Here is a 17,270-nt window from a genome sequence, read left to right as displayed (position 1 = left end):
TGCCGCCAGTGGCTACGGTCGCGGTCTCCACTTGGTATCCTTCTTATCTTTCGGTGCTGGTTCGGAGCATGGTTGTGACATCCTCTGTCTTCAGAGGGGTTACCTAGCAACACTTATGTGTCATAGACCCCCCTTCTCCATGGCCTCTTCGGTTCTAGTCGTTCAGGACGTTGTCCTCATCAATGCATATGCCATTGCGCATATTCTGGGGAGTACGTTTCAGCGAGTCGAGTGTTCACTGACTCGGTAGTCCCCCCTCAGCTGGGAGTGTTTACCCTGACGCTAGCTTGCTGTTGCTCCTATTCAGAGCCCTTCCAGATAAAGTGTTAAAACTAGCTCTTCTTAACTGGGGCGGTATGGTGCCATGGCTTCTACGGTTGGCCCTCACGGCTTCCCTTTAGTTTTGTGCAACGGGGCAAGCACTGGCCGTCTCTGGGTGAGTGGTATCTGTGTTACCACTGTATACTACGGTTCTTTCTGCACAGCTCCTTCGTCAGGTGGCGGATTCCTCTAGATCTGAATTGGTGGCCTCTGCGGTGTGGCCCCCTCCTGTACTGGAGTATGGGCTGGCGATACAGTTGTGGCTCCCCTTACTTGACTTCCTCCTCTGGCGGAGTTTTGGCACAGCCACTCAATCTCTGGCTACATCGGGATTTGCACGGGGTATTCTTTAGTGGCCTTCTATTCCAGAGTTTCGGACCCGGCTGGTGAGATGTGGTACGCTCCGCATTTCTCCTTTTGCAGGTGACGCCTTCCATTGGTTCTGGGTGCGTTACCTGTATATATTTATATTATCCCTCTTACGACATCACTAAGGTCTAGGTCACGTCAGCCCTCTGGTGATCATATTTTCCACCGCCCATTCCGGGGGTAGACTGTGAGACTCCCCACATCAGACGGAGCGGGATTTCTGTCACGTCTTGACGTGTTGATAGACGTTCCATTCCTGGTACGGAAGTTCGGACCTGGACGTGTGGACTTGGCTTCGAGACTGTCTCGAAAACTTCCCACCTTTCTCTCCTGAGCGGAGATCCGACAGCTTGCGTAGTGGACGCCCTGATTCCCCCGTTAAAGGTTCTCCCTCCTTGCGTTTTCCCCCCTTCCCCTTCCTACCCAGAGTTCTACGGGAGATCGGGATGGGGGGGTATTCCGACTATCCTAGTTGCCCTGGGCATTGGCCGTCGCACGTGGTACGCCGACCTCTTCTCCTTCTAGGGGACTTCCTGATCACCGCCACTCTGAGATGTCCTTCCCTCACAGAGTACGATCCTCCATTAGTATTTTAGGCCTCTTCGTTGCCGGCATGTTTATTAGGACCGCCGTTCTATGCGAAGAGAGTTTTTGGCGGATGTCTTCCGCCGGCCTGCATCGTCCAGGATCTATTCAGGACCCGGAGGTCCTTCCTGGTTTTCTGTGGAAGCGGAAATGTTCTGCCACTTCGTTTTTTCTCCCTCACGATCCTGTTCTACAATCAGGGTTGGACCTTGGTCTGGCCATTAGTTCTTGCAGAGTCAGGCGTCGTCGCCTTCTATCCTTTCCAGCGCTCTCAGGTTCCCTGGAGCCCTGGTGGGAGGGTTTTTTTCCCTTCCGACTCCTGTCCTGGAAGGTAGCTTTTTCTGGTCGCTATCACTTCCATCAGACGGGGGTCTGTGTTGGCGGCTCTCTGTAGAGAATTCTTCCTGGTTCTTCATAGGGTCCAGGGCTTCGCTGGCCTGTCCCTTGTGATTCTTCCGAACGGGGTCTCTGACTTCCATATTAACTGAAAAATTGTCCTTCCCTTACTGTGCCCATCTCCTTCACCCTAAGGACATGGAGTTACACCATTGGTCGTTGTCAGAGCTCTGCAGATCTGTTTAACAGCCTCCGGTTCCCTCCGCTGTACGGATTCCCCTTTTGTCATTCTGAAGGGTCCTCGGAGGGGGTTGGCGGTTTACAAGGGGCAATCGCGCGCCAAAATTGGTCTACGTTTGCAAAAGTACACCGCGCCCGAGGCAGGGTTCCGACCTTATGGGTCACGAATACTCCACCAGAGCGGTGGGCGCATCTTTGGCTCGGAGGAATTGCACTTCGGCTACACAGTTGTGTAAGGTGGCTCCCGGTCCTCCTTATACATGTTCATGAGAAGTTACCAGGTGCATACTTATGCATCGTCGGTCGCTGCGTGGGCCGCGTGGTCTTGCAGGGGACAGTTCTTAGTTGCCTGCGGGAGCGCCTGCTCCATGTGTCTGTGTTTTTCCCTCCCCGTGGACTGCTCTGGGATGTCCCACGGTTTCTGTGTCCCCCAATGAATATGGGCGAGAAAACGAGATTTTTGTATAACTTACCAGTAAAATCTCTTTCTCGCTCTTCATTGGGGGACACAGCACCCACCCAGTATTGCTGTTCGGCCACAGTTGTGGCTGTTGCTGAATAGAACCCGGTTCGGTTCTTGTCATTGTTGCTGTTCCACGTTTTTTCGTTGGTTTACTTGCTTCTCCTACTGCTTCTCACAAACTGAAGCTCTCTCTCCAGGCTGGAGGGGGTATAGCTGCCAGGGGAGGAGCTAACAGCTTTTACTAGTGTCAACTACTCCTAGAGGACATAGCTATACCCACGGTTTCTGTGTCCCCCAATGAAGAGCGAGAAAGAGATTTTACTGGTAAGTTATACAAAAATCTCGTTTTTTTTCTTCCTAACAGGAGTTTCTTTGGGACATTTTAAACCATCAGGAGGGTCCAAGAGTGAGAGACCATCTCAGTCATGGAGAAATACAGTTGTGTGAATTTCCAAAACAATTTGCCGTTGAGTTACTGGGGTTTTCATTCGCACTCCTTCACAAGCATCATGAACAAGATTCCTATGACAAGGTTAGAAAGACTCCTTCAGTGTAAGCAACACCAAAGATGTCTGGTAGTTGCTCACCCTTTTGGCCTCCACATGCAATGTGGTAGTAACTCATGCATGTGTATTGCAGGTTTTATGGCGTTTAGAGACCAGCTGAGAAGCCTTTAGAGATTTAGTTATGTGTCCACACAATAAATTACAGCCTATGTAAAAATCTTCAATGTCAAAGTTAGTTCCCCGGGGGAAAGCAAAATTTGTTGATTTATGCATCTTTAATTGAAACTGTCTTCTACACAGGAGTGCATTGCAGTATTATACCCGATAATTGATGTTGTTGGATCATATCAGTCCAGATTTCATCCAATTGCTCTAGTTCAGAAACAGGTGTGTAGTCATTTTATTTCACTTCCTGTTGGTGCTTATTGGTTGATTTGTGCTTATTTTACTATAATAGATGTCAATTGGATGTGAAAACGACAAGAAAAAAAAAACGAAATGCAGTGCACATCATAGATGAGTATACCGCCTCTAAACATAAAGATAGATTTCCATTTCTAAATGATTGTCTTTACGATTCATGGAAGGATGACAAAATTGTACTACAGTAAAAGCATCAACTTAAAGGGGTTGTCCGAGTTATTTTTTTGTTCTTTCTATGCTCCTAACTAGGCAATGTCAGCTTCTCTCCCTGCTCTGCCTGTAAACGAGATGTCACTGTGCTGGCCATGCCCCCCTTCACTGCTGGGCTGTCTGCTCTCTCCTAGGATTCTTAACCCCTTTCAGCTGCACAGACTGGGTAGCTGCAGGCAGTGACAATTCTGGGCACAGGAGCTGACAGACTAGAGAGAGCATTGCACAAGAAGGTAGGGGGAAGATCCTGTGTGTATTAGCAGTGTCATTATACAGGTGGGACTTGTAGTTCTACACTTACAAGTTGCTGGTGTGTCTCTCAGCACTAAGGGCAGCTCTTGTATCCACTCCCTTAGCAGTGTAATTATACAGCTGGGACTTGTAGTCCTACACATACAACATGCTGCTGAGTCTCCCGGCAGGCAGACATGTCACTCAGGGAAGCTCTTGTATTCACTCCCTTAGTAGTGCAGGGGGAGGGGCAGAGGTTGTTGTTATTGCATGTAAACAAGGGCCAGAAAAGAACCAGGGAAATTAGGAAATATATATATTTTTTTGCATAAAACTTGCTTAGCTTAGTTACATATTGCTGCCCATCAGATTTTCAGTGCTATATATATATTTTTCATAACTCAGATAACCTCTTTAAGGGCTCATGCACACAAACTTATTTTCTTTCCTGTTCCGTTCAGTTGGTTTTTTTTTTGCGGACCTTATGCGGAAACCATTCACTTCAATGGGTCCGCAAAAAAAATACAGAAGGTACTCCGTGTGCATTCCATTTCCGTGTTTCCGTTCCGCAAAAAAGTAGTGCATGTCCTATTGTCCGCAAATCACGGTCCGAGACCGTTCAAGTCAATGGGTCCACAAAAAATACGGAACGCACACGGAACACATCCGTATTTCATCCGTATTTTGCGGATCCGTACTGTAGAAATGCTATGCCCAGCCCATATTGCTCATGTGTTCGGTGATTAATAAGTTACTGTTTCCGATCCGCAAAAAACAGATCGCATACGGAAACCATACGGATATGTTTTGTGGAATAACGGAACAGAAGAGGACTTAAATCAGAGAAAAAAAAACTCAGATACGGAACAACTGATCCGTGAAAAACGGACCACAAAACAACAACGGTCATGTGCATAAGCCCTAATAAACATAGCAAGTTTTCACTAATCCAGGGTTGCAGGAATGATTACATCCTTGATATTCCCAAAGTGGACATTTAAGGAGTATCCACAGGGTATGCCATAAATGTCTGATAGGTGCAGGTCCCATCAAGGTGGAGAACGGTCATAATAAATGGAGAGGTGGCTTTGCTCTCCTACTCCCATAACTGACATAAAACTGAAGGGACAGAGCCTTGCTCAAGTGCTCCAACCTCTCCATTCATTACCCATTTGGATTTGGTGGCTTTCGGTCACATGATCAGATAAGTTGGGGGATCTCCACTTGGTAGGAGTGGGTTCTAGAGGTGATGCCTGCATCTGTAAGGCATTTATGTCATTTCCCATGGATATGCCATAAATATCTTTGTTGCCAATACCCCTTTACTGTACTGTATATCTTCCATGCTATCTGGTCATATCTTTTCTGTTCGGCTCCTGACCTCCATGAGTGCCTTGATGCTTGGTGGGGGGAGTGCTGAGGGTGCTTAGTAGGGATGGGGTGGGGCCAATGCAGTACTTTCACATTGTTCTCTTAAAGCGGTTGTCCGACATCTATTAAAAATAAGAGGCCGGCTGGACAGTATTTAAAAAAACAAAACAAAAAAAAACACCCATTTCTCGTGAATGGCATTGGGGGACACAGCATCATGGGTATATGCCCAGCTGCCACTAGGAGGCTGACACTAGAAAGAAAAGTGTTGGCTCCACCCATCTGGGCTATACCCACTGCACATGCTGGAGCCTAACCAGTTTTCTTCTAGTGTCATAGGAGGCAGACATGACCTGCTCTTTTTTTCTTTGCAGGTCCTGCTGCTTTTTTCTTATTTTTTCTTTTCTTTTTCTTCCACAGGTTCAGCAGGCTGGGGCTCCATAGTGGACTTCCACCATAGTTGCACCCCCTGCGGGCGCGTACTTTGTACTTAGCTGGTCGCCCAGTCCCCACAACTGCATCCGCAGTGGATGCCGGCGTTCCCAGGTTCGCCTGTTGAGTCTGCCGATGGGGCGACCCAGCTGCGCCTAAAGACGTCTGAGGGTAAGTACCCCAATCCTCCCATGGAACTAGTGGGTCCCTTTTCTCCCAGTATGGGGGGGGGGGTCCTTCTCCATAGTCAGGGTGCCCTTGTCCCCCTGTCCTTCGGGTGGTCACTTTTCTTGGGGCAGACAGGTTCTTAGGGACTCATTGGAGGTCACATTCTTGGAGCACCTCCCTTGTCTACCCTCCCGGACCCCCTCTAAATCTAGGTCGGCTTCTGCAGTGCTCCCTAGCCAGCCGCTCAGCTCCCGCCTTCTTCCGGCCCCCATTTCATTCATCCTCAGCAGTCGCTTACCCTCCCGCTCCCCCCCACCTTCTTCAAGTTTCCGGCAGGTGGCGGCGGTTTCCGGCGTGATTCCCGGGCGTGCTCGCAAATCGAGGCCCTGGCTATTTTCCGGCCTACTCGTCCGTGATAGTCCCGCCCCCTGCCTGTTTCCCGGGCTTCTCGCAGTCACGCCTTCCTGGGAAGGGCTGCGGGAGGAGCCTTTTCTCCATCCTGGTGCGGGCTTTCTGCCTGAGGGGCGGAACTTTTTCTGCTGGAGGCTCCGAGGACAGAGCAGTCTCCTCCATCTTGCTGCTCCTCACGGCGCACAGTCTTCTGAAGCTGCTGCTGCTGCTTTCTTTGGGACACAGCACCTGGGGTCCGGTAGGACAGCTTCGGCTGGCTGTTTTTCTTTCTTACAGGCTCCATCCTAGCCCTCATGTCCTTTGCCAGACAGGACCCAGTGCCCAACCCCCCTCCTGGGATTGTCACTTATTTTGCTTGCACTGGCTGCAACCAAAAGAGGCCGTGCGGTCAATTTGATCCCACCTGCGCACAGTGGGTTGCTCCCAGGCCGCCCCCGGCCGCCACTGCTGTGTCGGTTCCCCCTGATTGGGCCGCTTCCCTGTCCCAAGCCATAGGGAACCTTGCCAGTCTCTCCCAATCTATGGTGCAGTCGCTGGATCGCTTGCCGGCCTAAATCGCGGCCGCCTCAGCCTCCAGTAGGGAAACTCCCACAGTCGGGGCTCGCTCTCGCTCTAACACCAGGTCCCGTAAGCGACGTTGTGTGTTCTCAGCTGGGTCCCGCTCATCATCAGTTTCCTCGGTTCACTCCCAGGATAAGGCTACTTTCACACTAGCGTTCGGAGCGGATCCGTCTGATGTTTCATCAGACGGATCCGCTCCGATAATGCAGACGTTCGCATCCGTTCAGAACGGATCCGTCTGCATTAAAACTTTGAAAATTTTCTAAGTATGAAAGTAGCCTGAGCGGATCCGTTCAGACTTTACATTGTAAGTCAATGGGGAACGGATCCGCTTGAAGATTGAGCCATATGGTGTCATCTTCAAGCGGATCCGTCCCCATTGACTTACATTGTAAGTGTGGACGGATCCGCTCGCCTCCGCACGGCCAGGCGGACACCCGAACGCTGCAAGCAGCGTTCAGGTGTCCGCTCACTGAGCGGAGCGGAGGCTGAGCACTGGCAGGCGGATGCATTCTCAGTGGATCCGCCTCCACTGAGAATGCATTGGGGCCAGACGGATGCGTTCGGGGCCGCTCGTGAGCCCCTTCAAACGGAGCGCACGAGCGGACACCCGAACGCTAGTGTGAAAGTAGCCTAAGTCTGAGGCCGGCGAAGTCTCCTCTTCTGCCGTTTCTGCCGCTCCTGGGGACACCTTTGGCTCAGATTCCGGATCTGAACCGAGCGCATCTATGTTTGCGGCCATGCAGGATCTCATAAAGGCAGTCAGGGACGCGCTCCGAGTGCAGGAGGGTCTCTCTTCCGCGGCCCAGGAATCCGTATCATTCCGCCGTTCCAGGCGCCCCGTCTTGGTTTTTCCTAACCATGCGGACCTCGACGCACTTCTTTTTTTAAACTCGTTTTATTGAAAAAGAGTAACAAGGCACTTTCATGGTACAGACATATATATACAAAATAATCTTATACAGCACATAGTAACATGCATTTTGACGTTTTCCATGCTGGAAGTACAATAAAATACAATAAAGCATAGTTAGTGATGTCAAGTTTCTTTACATATGAAATGCAGACACTCAGAATAATAAATTAAGCTATTAAAACCATGATAAGCGTGTGAGATTTGTTATTATATCACATCAAGGATCTATAGAAACAGCAGAGCCGGATGAAGTAGTTAAGTTAGAATCACACCATAATCCCCAAACTTTTTGAAATTTCTCAGGGCACTTTCTATTCACATATAGTACTTTTTCAAAAGGGATGATCTGGTTTACTAGTCTTTTCCAGATACCTATTGTAAGAAATTCCTCCGCCATCCACTTAAGGGCAATCACTTTGTGGGCCATAAACAGAGATTCACTTAGGAGTATTTTATTGTAGTGAGTCCACCCATCATTATCTAAAATACCCAACAGACATACCTTGGGACATAAAGGTATAGGACCCATACCCAATAATGATAAAACTCCAAGTACATCTCGCCAGTATGATCTGATATGGTTACAATCCCACATCATATGCCAGAAGTCAGCATTATTATGAGTGCATCTAAGGCAATTAGGCTGGGACATCCTCCCCATTTTATGCAGTCTGGTAGGAGTTAAATAACTACGGTGCAGCATAAATACTTGGATGAGTCTGTTATTGACCGAGGGGGACACATGAGTTACTGCCTCCAGCGCATCCGTCCATTCCTCTGCAGTAAGATGGGGAATGTTCCCTTTCCACTTGGTCTCAGCTAATATGGGCTGTGATGACAACCGCAAACCTATCAGGTAAGTATAGAGAGCTGATATTATGCCCCTAGGACCTTGTGACTTTATGACCCCGATTAAAGGGTAGGAGGAGATGGCCCTATTCCGATCCTTAAACTGTTCCTGTAAGGCGTGTCTGATCTGTAGATATTTAAAAAATTGGGTACGTTCCAGATCAAATTTCTCTTGAATTTGGGAGAAGGAACAAAGAACACCGTCCTGATATAAGTCTCGCAGCGCAGTAATCCCTAAAGATAACCAGATGTGAGTGCCCTCTATGGACTGTAAGTGCGGGAATAATGGATTATCCCAAAAAGGGTATATCATCTGCCCAGTCCTGATATTGACGCAATTTGGTATCTCTCCAAACCTGTTGTGCCAACCTATGAATCTGTAGCAATTTCCCAGACAAAGACTCAGCCCTTTCCAGCACTGGCCATAAATTGGACAATGCCAAATATTGCTGTAGATAATATTCCATGTTCATGAGGGGTTCCCCATTTACCCAGCTAGCCAGGAACCTCAACTGACCTGCAAGAAAGTACAAATAGAAGTCTGGTAGTGCTGCATCACCTTGTGTCGTAGAACGCTGCAGAGTATTTAAGGCGAGTTTATGTCTGGCCCTGCCCCAGATAAATTGGACCATTAATGAGTGAAGGCGGTCAAAAAAGCTCAGAGGTACTGGAGTGCAAGCATGTTCCAATAAATATAACCCTTTGGGTAAAAGGATCATCTTAATCCTCTACGCACTTCTGGCTAAGGAGTGGCGTCACCCTGATAGACGACTTCAACTCTCCAAGGCGTCTGACACCCTTTTTCCCTTTGCCGAGGAGTCAGCCTTCCTTTGGCAGATGTAGCTTCCTTGTCGGATCCCTCTGACAAGAGGATCGACTCTTTAGCCAAATCTGTTTTTGTGCAGTGGGGTCCGCTCTCCGTCCAGCTTTTGCCGCGTCTTGGGTGGCTAAGGCCTGTGTTGTCTGGACCAAACAACTCATCCGGTCCTTGCCCCAGGACTCCGCTCAAGGCGAGCTTCCGGTCCTCTCCTCTCAAATTCTCCAGGCCTCCCGGTACCGCTGTGATGCTTCCATGGAATTGGCACGCTGCTCTAGCTCCATACCTGGGCAGCAGATGCAGCTTCCAAGAAGGCTCTCATTTCTCTCCCTTTTCTAAGCGGTAGACTCTTTGGGAAGCGCTTGGAGGAACTTATTTCCAAGGCCACAGGGGGTAAAAGTTCTCTTCTACCCCAAAATCAACCTCGCTGGCTTCCCGGGTCGGCTTCGCGAGCGCGGCATTTTCGTTCTTTTCGGGACTCCTCCTCCCGCTCAGACAAAAAGTCCTCTAGGCCCTCCTTCAAGGACAAGCCCTCCTGGCACGCTAGACCGAATCCTTCTAAGCCACAGCCCGCAAAGACAGCCTCTGCCTGACTGCCCACTCTCCGGTGGGGAAGGGGCGCTTGCTCGCCTTTCAAGAAGTCTGGCGGGCGCACGTGGACGACGCTTGGGTTACAAGATAGAATTTTCTGATCTCCCTTCCGGTCGTTTTTTCCAGTCGTCTCCACCCCGATCCCCCGCAAGGGCAGCCGATTTTTTTCAGACCATTCATTCACTTCATTCTCTAGGGGTCATCGTCCCAGTTCTGAGCTCGGAACGGTTCCAGTGGTTTTACTCAAACCTTTTCACGGTTCCCAAGGGTAGCTTTGCCCCATCCTGGATCTCAAGGCCCTCAACCTGTTTGTCCGCGTCCGCCATTTTCGCATGGAGTCCCTCCGGTCGGTGATCACCTCCCTGGTAGAGGGCGAGTTCCTGTCGTCTATCGACATTCAGGACGCCTATCTCCATGTCCCCATCGCCCCTTCCCACCAGAGATTCCTTCGCTTTGCGGTGGGTTCTCTGCATTTTCAGTTCGTGGCCCTGCCCTTCGTACTGGCTTCTGCCCCGAGGGTCTTCACCAAGGTTTTGGCTCCCCTCATCGCTCTTCTGCGTACCAGGGAAGTTGCGGTGATTCCCTACTTGGACGACCTTCTGGTGAAGGCCCCTTCCCGCGCAGACAATCTGTCCAGCCTCCACATTACTCTTTCGGTTCTGTCCCAGTTTGGGTGGCTGGTGAATTTTCACAAGTCCTCCCTGGTCTCCGGCCAGAGGATGACCTTCCTGAGCATGATCTTCGACATTAGCCCTGGGTGAGACTTTCTTCTTCAGGTCAAGGTGACGTCTCTCCATTCGGGGGTGGCTGTCCTCTGCGACCCATCCCCTCTTCCCATCAGGACGTGCATGCGAGTTCTGGGCCTCATGGTGGCCTCCTTCGAGGCAATCCCCTATGCCCAATTGCACAACAGACTTCTCCAGAGGTCCCTACTCTCCAGGTGGGACAAGTCTCGATCACCTGATCCGCCTTCCCCCAGAGGTCCGCCGGGACTTGCGTTCGTGGCTCCTACCTCGCACGGTCTCCCTTGGCAGGTCTTTCCTTCTGCCAGGTTGGCAGGTGATCACCACCGATGCCAGGCTGACGGGCTGGGGGCTGTCTTTGGGGCCCTCACTGCCCAGGGGCAGTGGTCGGCGGAAGAGTCTTCCCTGTCGATCAATGTCCTTGAATTTAGGGCTATTTTCCTTGCCTTCTGCCGCTGGACTTACCTGCTAGATGGTCTCCTGATCCGGATCCAGTTGGACAATTCCACGGCCGTGGCTTACTTGAATCACCAGGGGGCACCAGAAGCGTGACTGTCCTCAGGGAAGCCTTGCGAATCCTGCGGTGGGCAGGAGCTCACGTTCCCGCTCTCTCCGCAGTCTACATCCCCGGGGTCGACAATTGGGCGGCAAACTTTCTTAGTCGCCATTGTCTCGACCCGGGCGAGTGGTCCCTCCGGTGGGGAACCCCAGACGTGGACCTGTTCACTTCTCCTCTGAACCTCAAAATTCCGGCTTATGTCGCCAGGTTCCGGGACCTTTAGGCTCTGGCAGTGGATGCTCTGGTTTTTCCTTGGTCTCAGTTCAGCCTCCTTTACCTCTTCCCTACTTTTCCGCTTCTTCCCCAGGTACTCAAACGCCTCAAGGAGGCTCAGGTCCCGGCGATCCTGGTGGCTCCGGATTGACCCCGAGCGTGGTACGCAGACCTCGTGTTTCTGCTCGACGACGTTCTGTGGCAGCCTTCCCTGCGTCCCGACCTCCTTTCCCAAGGTCCGCTATTCCACCCGAATTTAGACTGGCCTCTCTTAAGGGTCAGATTTCGGCCCTGTCCGTTCTTTTCCAGAGGTCTCTGGCTTCACGTCCTCAGGTGAAGACTTTTCTCCAGGGGGTCGCTCACCGTGCTCCCCCCTTTTGTCCCCCTGTGGAGCCATGGGACTTGAACCTTGTCCTTGACGCTCTTCAGTCTTCTCCTTTCAAGCCACTGAAGGCTTCTCTTTGCTTCGTTTCATTTAAGGTCGCCTTCCTTGTGGCGATTACCTCTATCCGCAGGGTCTCTGAGCTTGCTGCCCTTTCTTGTAAGTCTCCCTACCTTGTGTTCCACCAGGACAAAGTGGTCCTTCGTCCAGTTCCCTCTTTTCTCCCCAAGGTGGTGTCCTCATTCCATATTAATGAGGAGATTGTCCTTCCTTCTTTCTGTCCTAATCCCGCTCATCCCAGGGAGGGATGTCGTTCGGGCGCTCCGCCTGTATCTTCGGTTAACTGAGTCTTTCAGGTGTTTCAACTCCCTCTTTGTTGTTCCTGACGGACCTCGTAAGGGTCTGCAAGCCTCCAAAGCCACCGTCTCCCGTTGGATTCGGTCAGCTGTCAAGGAGGCCTATGTTGCAAAGGGTCGGGTTCCCCCCTTTCGGTTGACCACTCACTCCACTAGGGTGGTCAGGGCCTCTTGGGCGGTTCAGCATCAAGCTTCTGCTTCCCAGGTCTGCAAGGCCGCCACCTGGGCTTCGCTTCATACCTTTTCGAAGTTCTATCAGATCCATTCCTTAGCCTCTGCCGATGCCTGCTTGGGTCGCAGGGTTCTGCAAGCAGCTGTGTGTTAGGTGACTTGCATGGCTGTTTCTTCCCTCCCTCGTGGACTGCTTTTGGACGTCCCATGGTGCTGTGTCCCCCAATGCCATTCACGAGAAAAATTGATTTTTGTACTCACCGTAAAATCCTTTTCTCGTAGGATGCATTGGGGGACACAGATCCCGCCCTCTTTGGTTATTTCTAGACTTCTGGGTTTTTTCCCAGGGATTTTTGTTCACGTCCTATTTCTGGTTTAGGACATGTTGGCTTCTTCTTTTTGTTCGGTTGTTGCTCCTACTGCTTTTTTGACCAACTGGTTAGCTCCAGCATGTGCAGTGGGTACAGCCCAGATGGGTGGAGCCAACACTTTTCTTTCTAGTGGCAGCTGGGCATATAACCATGGTGCTGTGTCCCCCAATGCATCCTACGAGAAAATAATTTTACGGTGAGTACAAAAATCTATTTTTGACAATCCTGCCATTTCAGCGCTATAGCTCCTGTTCCTGCCAGACTCTGTATCCAATCATGTGACTGCTGCTGGCCAATGAATGGCCTCAGTGGCTACATGGGCATGAACAGCGGATTATTATGTGAAACAAGTGCTGTTTTCTATGTGTGTGTTTTTTGTTTTGTTTTTTAACCTTGTCCAGCTGGCCTTTCATTTCTAATAAACGCTGGCCAACCCCTTTAAGACTGCAGAGTCTAGGATAGCTTCTTTGAGAAAATAAAAAGAACAGTGTTTGTGTTTTTTTTTTTTTTCTGATTCTTTCTTTCCCTATTGAAAATAACTTTGCCTGCAAAAACCACCTCATTCTCACAATGCACAGGTATTACAATGCTGTGAAAGCCTCCAGAAGTGGGATCTACTTCGATTTCCATCTCTGTGTCATCCCAGTGAAAATAAGGAGTAAGTGTTTTTTCTTTTTATTAAAAATATAAAATATATATGATTATATAATAAGCCAGTTTTCCCTTTTTTTTTCTACATGGTCAGTTCTGTTTGCTCCCTGTGGTTTTTGCCCTATTTTCTGTAGAAAAATGATGTTCTTCATAAATGAATATTTTAACATTTGCACCAATGATTTCAAAGTTGACAGTCATACAAGATGAGTTGTGAACATCATCCAACAACATTTATCATAAATCATCTGTTACCTAATTTTCCCCAATATAACTATCAGCACTGCCCCAGAGAAGATTGCAATTTACAAGAGCACAGTCGGCACTCCGTTTGACTGATGCATGGTGCATGTGTCCAGGATCAGCATCCCGCTTACATATACAAGGAGAGGACCGGCACTCGCAAGATGGATGCAATTCTTATCTGTTTATTGCCACATCAGAAGAAAATGACGCATTTCGACTCTACAATCGAGTCTTTCTCAAACAAGTATGTGTGTGAAAACAGCGGAAATTAAATAACCCGCCAGTTCTGACGTCACAAGCCAGGTTGTCAAGGAAACAACATAAACAAAAATAATATTCACAAGAACTATGGTAATCAAGGGATTACATAGAGAACATGCATGGCTATAATACTGACAAAATGGCAGTAATATAGAAATTACAGGACTATCATGACAAAAGATACATATCGAAACGCTATGGAAGGATGTGGGAGGGCAATAATCACAATGTCCATCATGTTTTCTGTGAAAAAAAGGAACAAAAAAAGGTTACTGTAAAAATCAGAGGTTTGAGCAGCTCTCACCTGCCAGGGATTCCACTGGTATAGCACGGACCGGCTCCTTCACCCGAAGTAGGAGAAATATAGGTATGAAGAAAATGAATTGGATGGTCCAGCTTGTATTCGTGGTAATCCAAAAGCTTTATTCAGTATTCAATAAAATCCAGGTACAGGAGTGCACTCCTGTACCTGGATTTTATTGAATACTGAATAAAGCTTTTGGATTACCACGAATACAAGCTGGACCATCCAATTCATTTTCTTCAAAAAAAGGTTACTATACAAAATATAATGCTACTGGCGTTGTATCATAAAAAGCAACTAATTTCATAATCACGATTCAAGCCATTTGGCTCCAGAGCCTGTAATCTGTGGATCCAAAAGGCTTCCCGCTTTTTCAATATCTTGATTCTGTCACCACCCCTCCGTGGTGGTAATACCTGCTCAATGATTTGGAAACGTAATTGGGAAACATTATGGCGGCATTGGTCAAAATGGAACGGTATCGGAAGTAACAGATTCTTTTTCCGTATCGTGGACTCGTGCTTACAGAATCTGTCTTTCATCCGGGTTGATGTTTCTCCGACATATAGAAGTCCACATGGATATTTCAAAATGTACACCACAAAATTGCTGCTACTGTTACACGTAAAAAGCCATTAATGGGAAATTTTTCCCTTGTATGTGGGTGGGTAAAATATTCCCCCTTAATTATGCTGGAGCAGTGAATATATTGCAAGCAAGGAAACGTGCCTCTTTTGGGCGTAGATAGTGTCATCTGTCGTGCCAAGGTTTTGTTACTTCCAATGTCTGCTTTAATTATGGTATCCCTTATATTTTTAGATCTTTTATAACAGATCATGGGTAAATTTTGAAATTCTTCTATGGTTGGGTATGCCTTCTTGATAATGCCCCAGCGTTTATGTATAATGGATCTGCATTTATTAACCCATGGGTAGTATTTGACTATAAAAGCCATCCGTAACTTTTTTTCTGGTGGTGTGGTGGTTTTGTTGTCCAATTTAACCCTTTCTTGGTGTAGTAAAGAATCTGGATATCCTCTTGCTGTAAATTTTCGTGTCATATCATTGATTCTTGTCTCCCTGACGGTGATGCCTGAGACTATTCTCTCTACCCGTTGATATTGTGAGTATGGTAATGATTTCTTTACCGGAGGTGGGTGTTTACTTGTGAAATGCAGGAGATTATTTCTGTCAATATTTTTAATATATATGTACATTGTCACCCTTAATGACCCATGTGTCAAGAAAATTTATCTTTTTGTCATCCCAGTGTATGGTGAACTGGAGTTCCTTCCATATAGAATTTAGGTAGTTGGAAAAATCCTGTAAGGATTGAATGCCGCCCCACCACACGCAAAAAATGTAATCGATGAAACTACGCCATAAAATACAATGTTTTGTAAAGAGCGGGTTGCTATAAATGAATTCATTTTCAAACCAGGCCATATAACAATTTGCGTATGGTGGTGCGGCATTCCAACCCATTGCGGTCCTGCGCCATTGCTGAAAAAAACGCGTCCTGAAACTAAAAATAATTTTCTTTCAAAACAATCTCCAAAAGTTGCATGGAAAATTATGAATTCAGCCTAGTGTCGCCTCCTAGTGGCAGCAGCAGCTATACCCACGGTCCCCCAATGAACTAAGCGAGAAAGAGATTTTACAGGTGAGTCCACAAAAATCAAATTTTTCTTGACACGTGGGTCATTAAGGGTAAAAATGGTTAGACAAAAAATGACATATACACTCACCTAAAGAATTATTAGGAACACCATACTAATACGGTGTTGGACCCCCTTTTGCCTTCAGAACTGCCTTAATTCTACGTGGCATTGATTCAACAAGGTGCTGATAGCATTCTTTAGAAATGTTGGCCCATATTGATAGGATAGCATCTTGCAGTTGATGGAGATTTGAGGGATGCACATCCAGGGCACAAAGCTCCCATTCCACCACATCCCAAAGATGCTCTATTGGGTTGAGATCTGGTGACTGTGGGCGCCATTTTAGTACAGTGAACTCATTGTCATGTTCAAGAAACCAATTTGAAATGATTCGAGCTTTGTGACATGGTGCATTATCCTGCTGGAAGTAGCCATCAGAGGATGGGTACATGGTGGTCATGAAGGGATGGACATGGTCAGAAACAATGCTCAGGTAGCCCGTGGCATTTAAACGATGCCCAATTGGCACTAAGGGGCCTAAAGTGTGCCCAGAAAACATCCCCCACACCATTACACCACCACCACCAGCCTGCACAGTGGTAACAAGGCATGATGGATACATGTTCTCATTCTGTTTACGCCAAATTCGGACTCTACCATTTGAATGTCTCAACAGAAATCGAGACTCATCAGACCAGGCAGCATTTTTCCAGTCTTTAACAGTCCAATTTTGGTGAGCTTGTGCAAATTGTAGCCTATTTTTCCTATTTGTAGTGGAGATGAGTGGTACCCGGTGGGGTCTTCTGCTGTTGTAGCCCATCCGCCTCAAGGTTGTGCGTGTTGTGGCTTCACAAATGCTTTGCTGCATACCTCGGTTGTAACGAGTGGTTATTTCAGTCAACGTTGCTCTTCTATCAGCTTGAATCAGTCGGCCCATTCTCCTCTGACCTCTAGCATCCACAAGGCATTTTCGCCCACAGGACTGCCGCATACTGGATGTTTTTCCCTTTTCACACCATTCTTTGTAAACCCTAGAAATGGTTGTGCGTGAAAATTCCGGTAACTGAGCAGATTGTGAAATACTCAGACCGGCCCGTCTGGCACCAACAACCATGCCACGCTCAAAATTGCTTAAATCACCTTTCTTTCCCATTCTGACATTCAGTTTGGAGTTCAGGAGATTGTCTTGACCAGGACCACACCCCTAAATACATTGAAGCAACTGCCATGTGATTGGTTGACTAGATAATTGCATTAATGAGAAATAGAACAGGTGTTCCTAATAATTCTTTAGGTGAGTGTAAATTAAAAGTATTGACAGAAATAGTCTCCTGCATTTCACAAGTAATCACCCACCTGCGGTAAAGAAATCAATATCAACGGGTAGAGAGAATAGTCTCAGGCATCACCGTCAGGGAGACAAGAATCAATGATATGACACGAAAATTTACAGCAAGAGAATATCCAGATTCTTTACTATACCAAGAAAGGGTTAAATTGGACAACAAAACTACCACACCACCAGAAAAAAAGTTACGGATCCCTTTTATAGT

At 47.9% G+C, this 17,270-nt stretch overlaps 1 protein-coding gene across 2 annotated transcripts in view; it reads left to right on the top strand.

Annotated features, from left to right (window-relative positions):
* Positions 1-17,270, top strand: part of ERMARD (ER membrane associated RNA degradation) — a 325,303-nt gene that overhangs the window by 209,680 nt on the left and 98,353 nt on the right. For both annotated transcript variants that reach the window (XM_040429349.1, XM_040429348.1), the window contains 3 exons: positions 2,679-2,846; positions 3,121-3,207; positions 13,174-13,253. In XM_040429349.1, the coding sequence (XP_040285283.1) occupies positions 2,679-2,846; positions 3,121-3,207; positions 13,174-13,253 (335 nt within the window). The remainder of the gene's footprint in view (positions 1-2,678; positions 2,847-3,120; positions 3,208-13,173; positions 13,254-17,270) is intronic.

This window comes from Bufo bufo, chromosome 4 (genome assembly GCF_905171765.1).
Source record: "Bufo bufo chromosome 4, aBufBuf1.1, whole genome shotgun sequence".
Classification (NCBI taxonomy): Eukaryota; Metazoa; Chordata; class Amphibia; order Anura; family Bufonidae; genus Bufo; species Bufo bufo.
The sequence above is the reverse complement of the archived record's forward strand: the minus strand, read 5'-3'. Positions and strand labels throughout refer to the sequence as shown.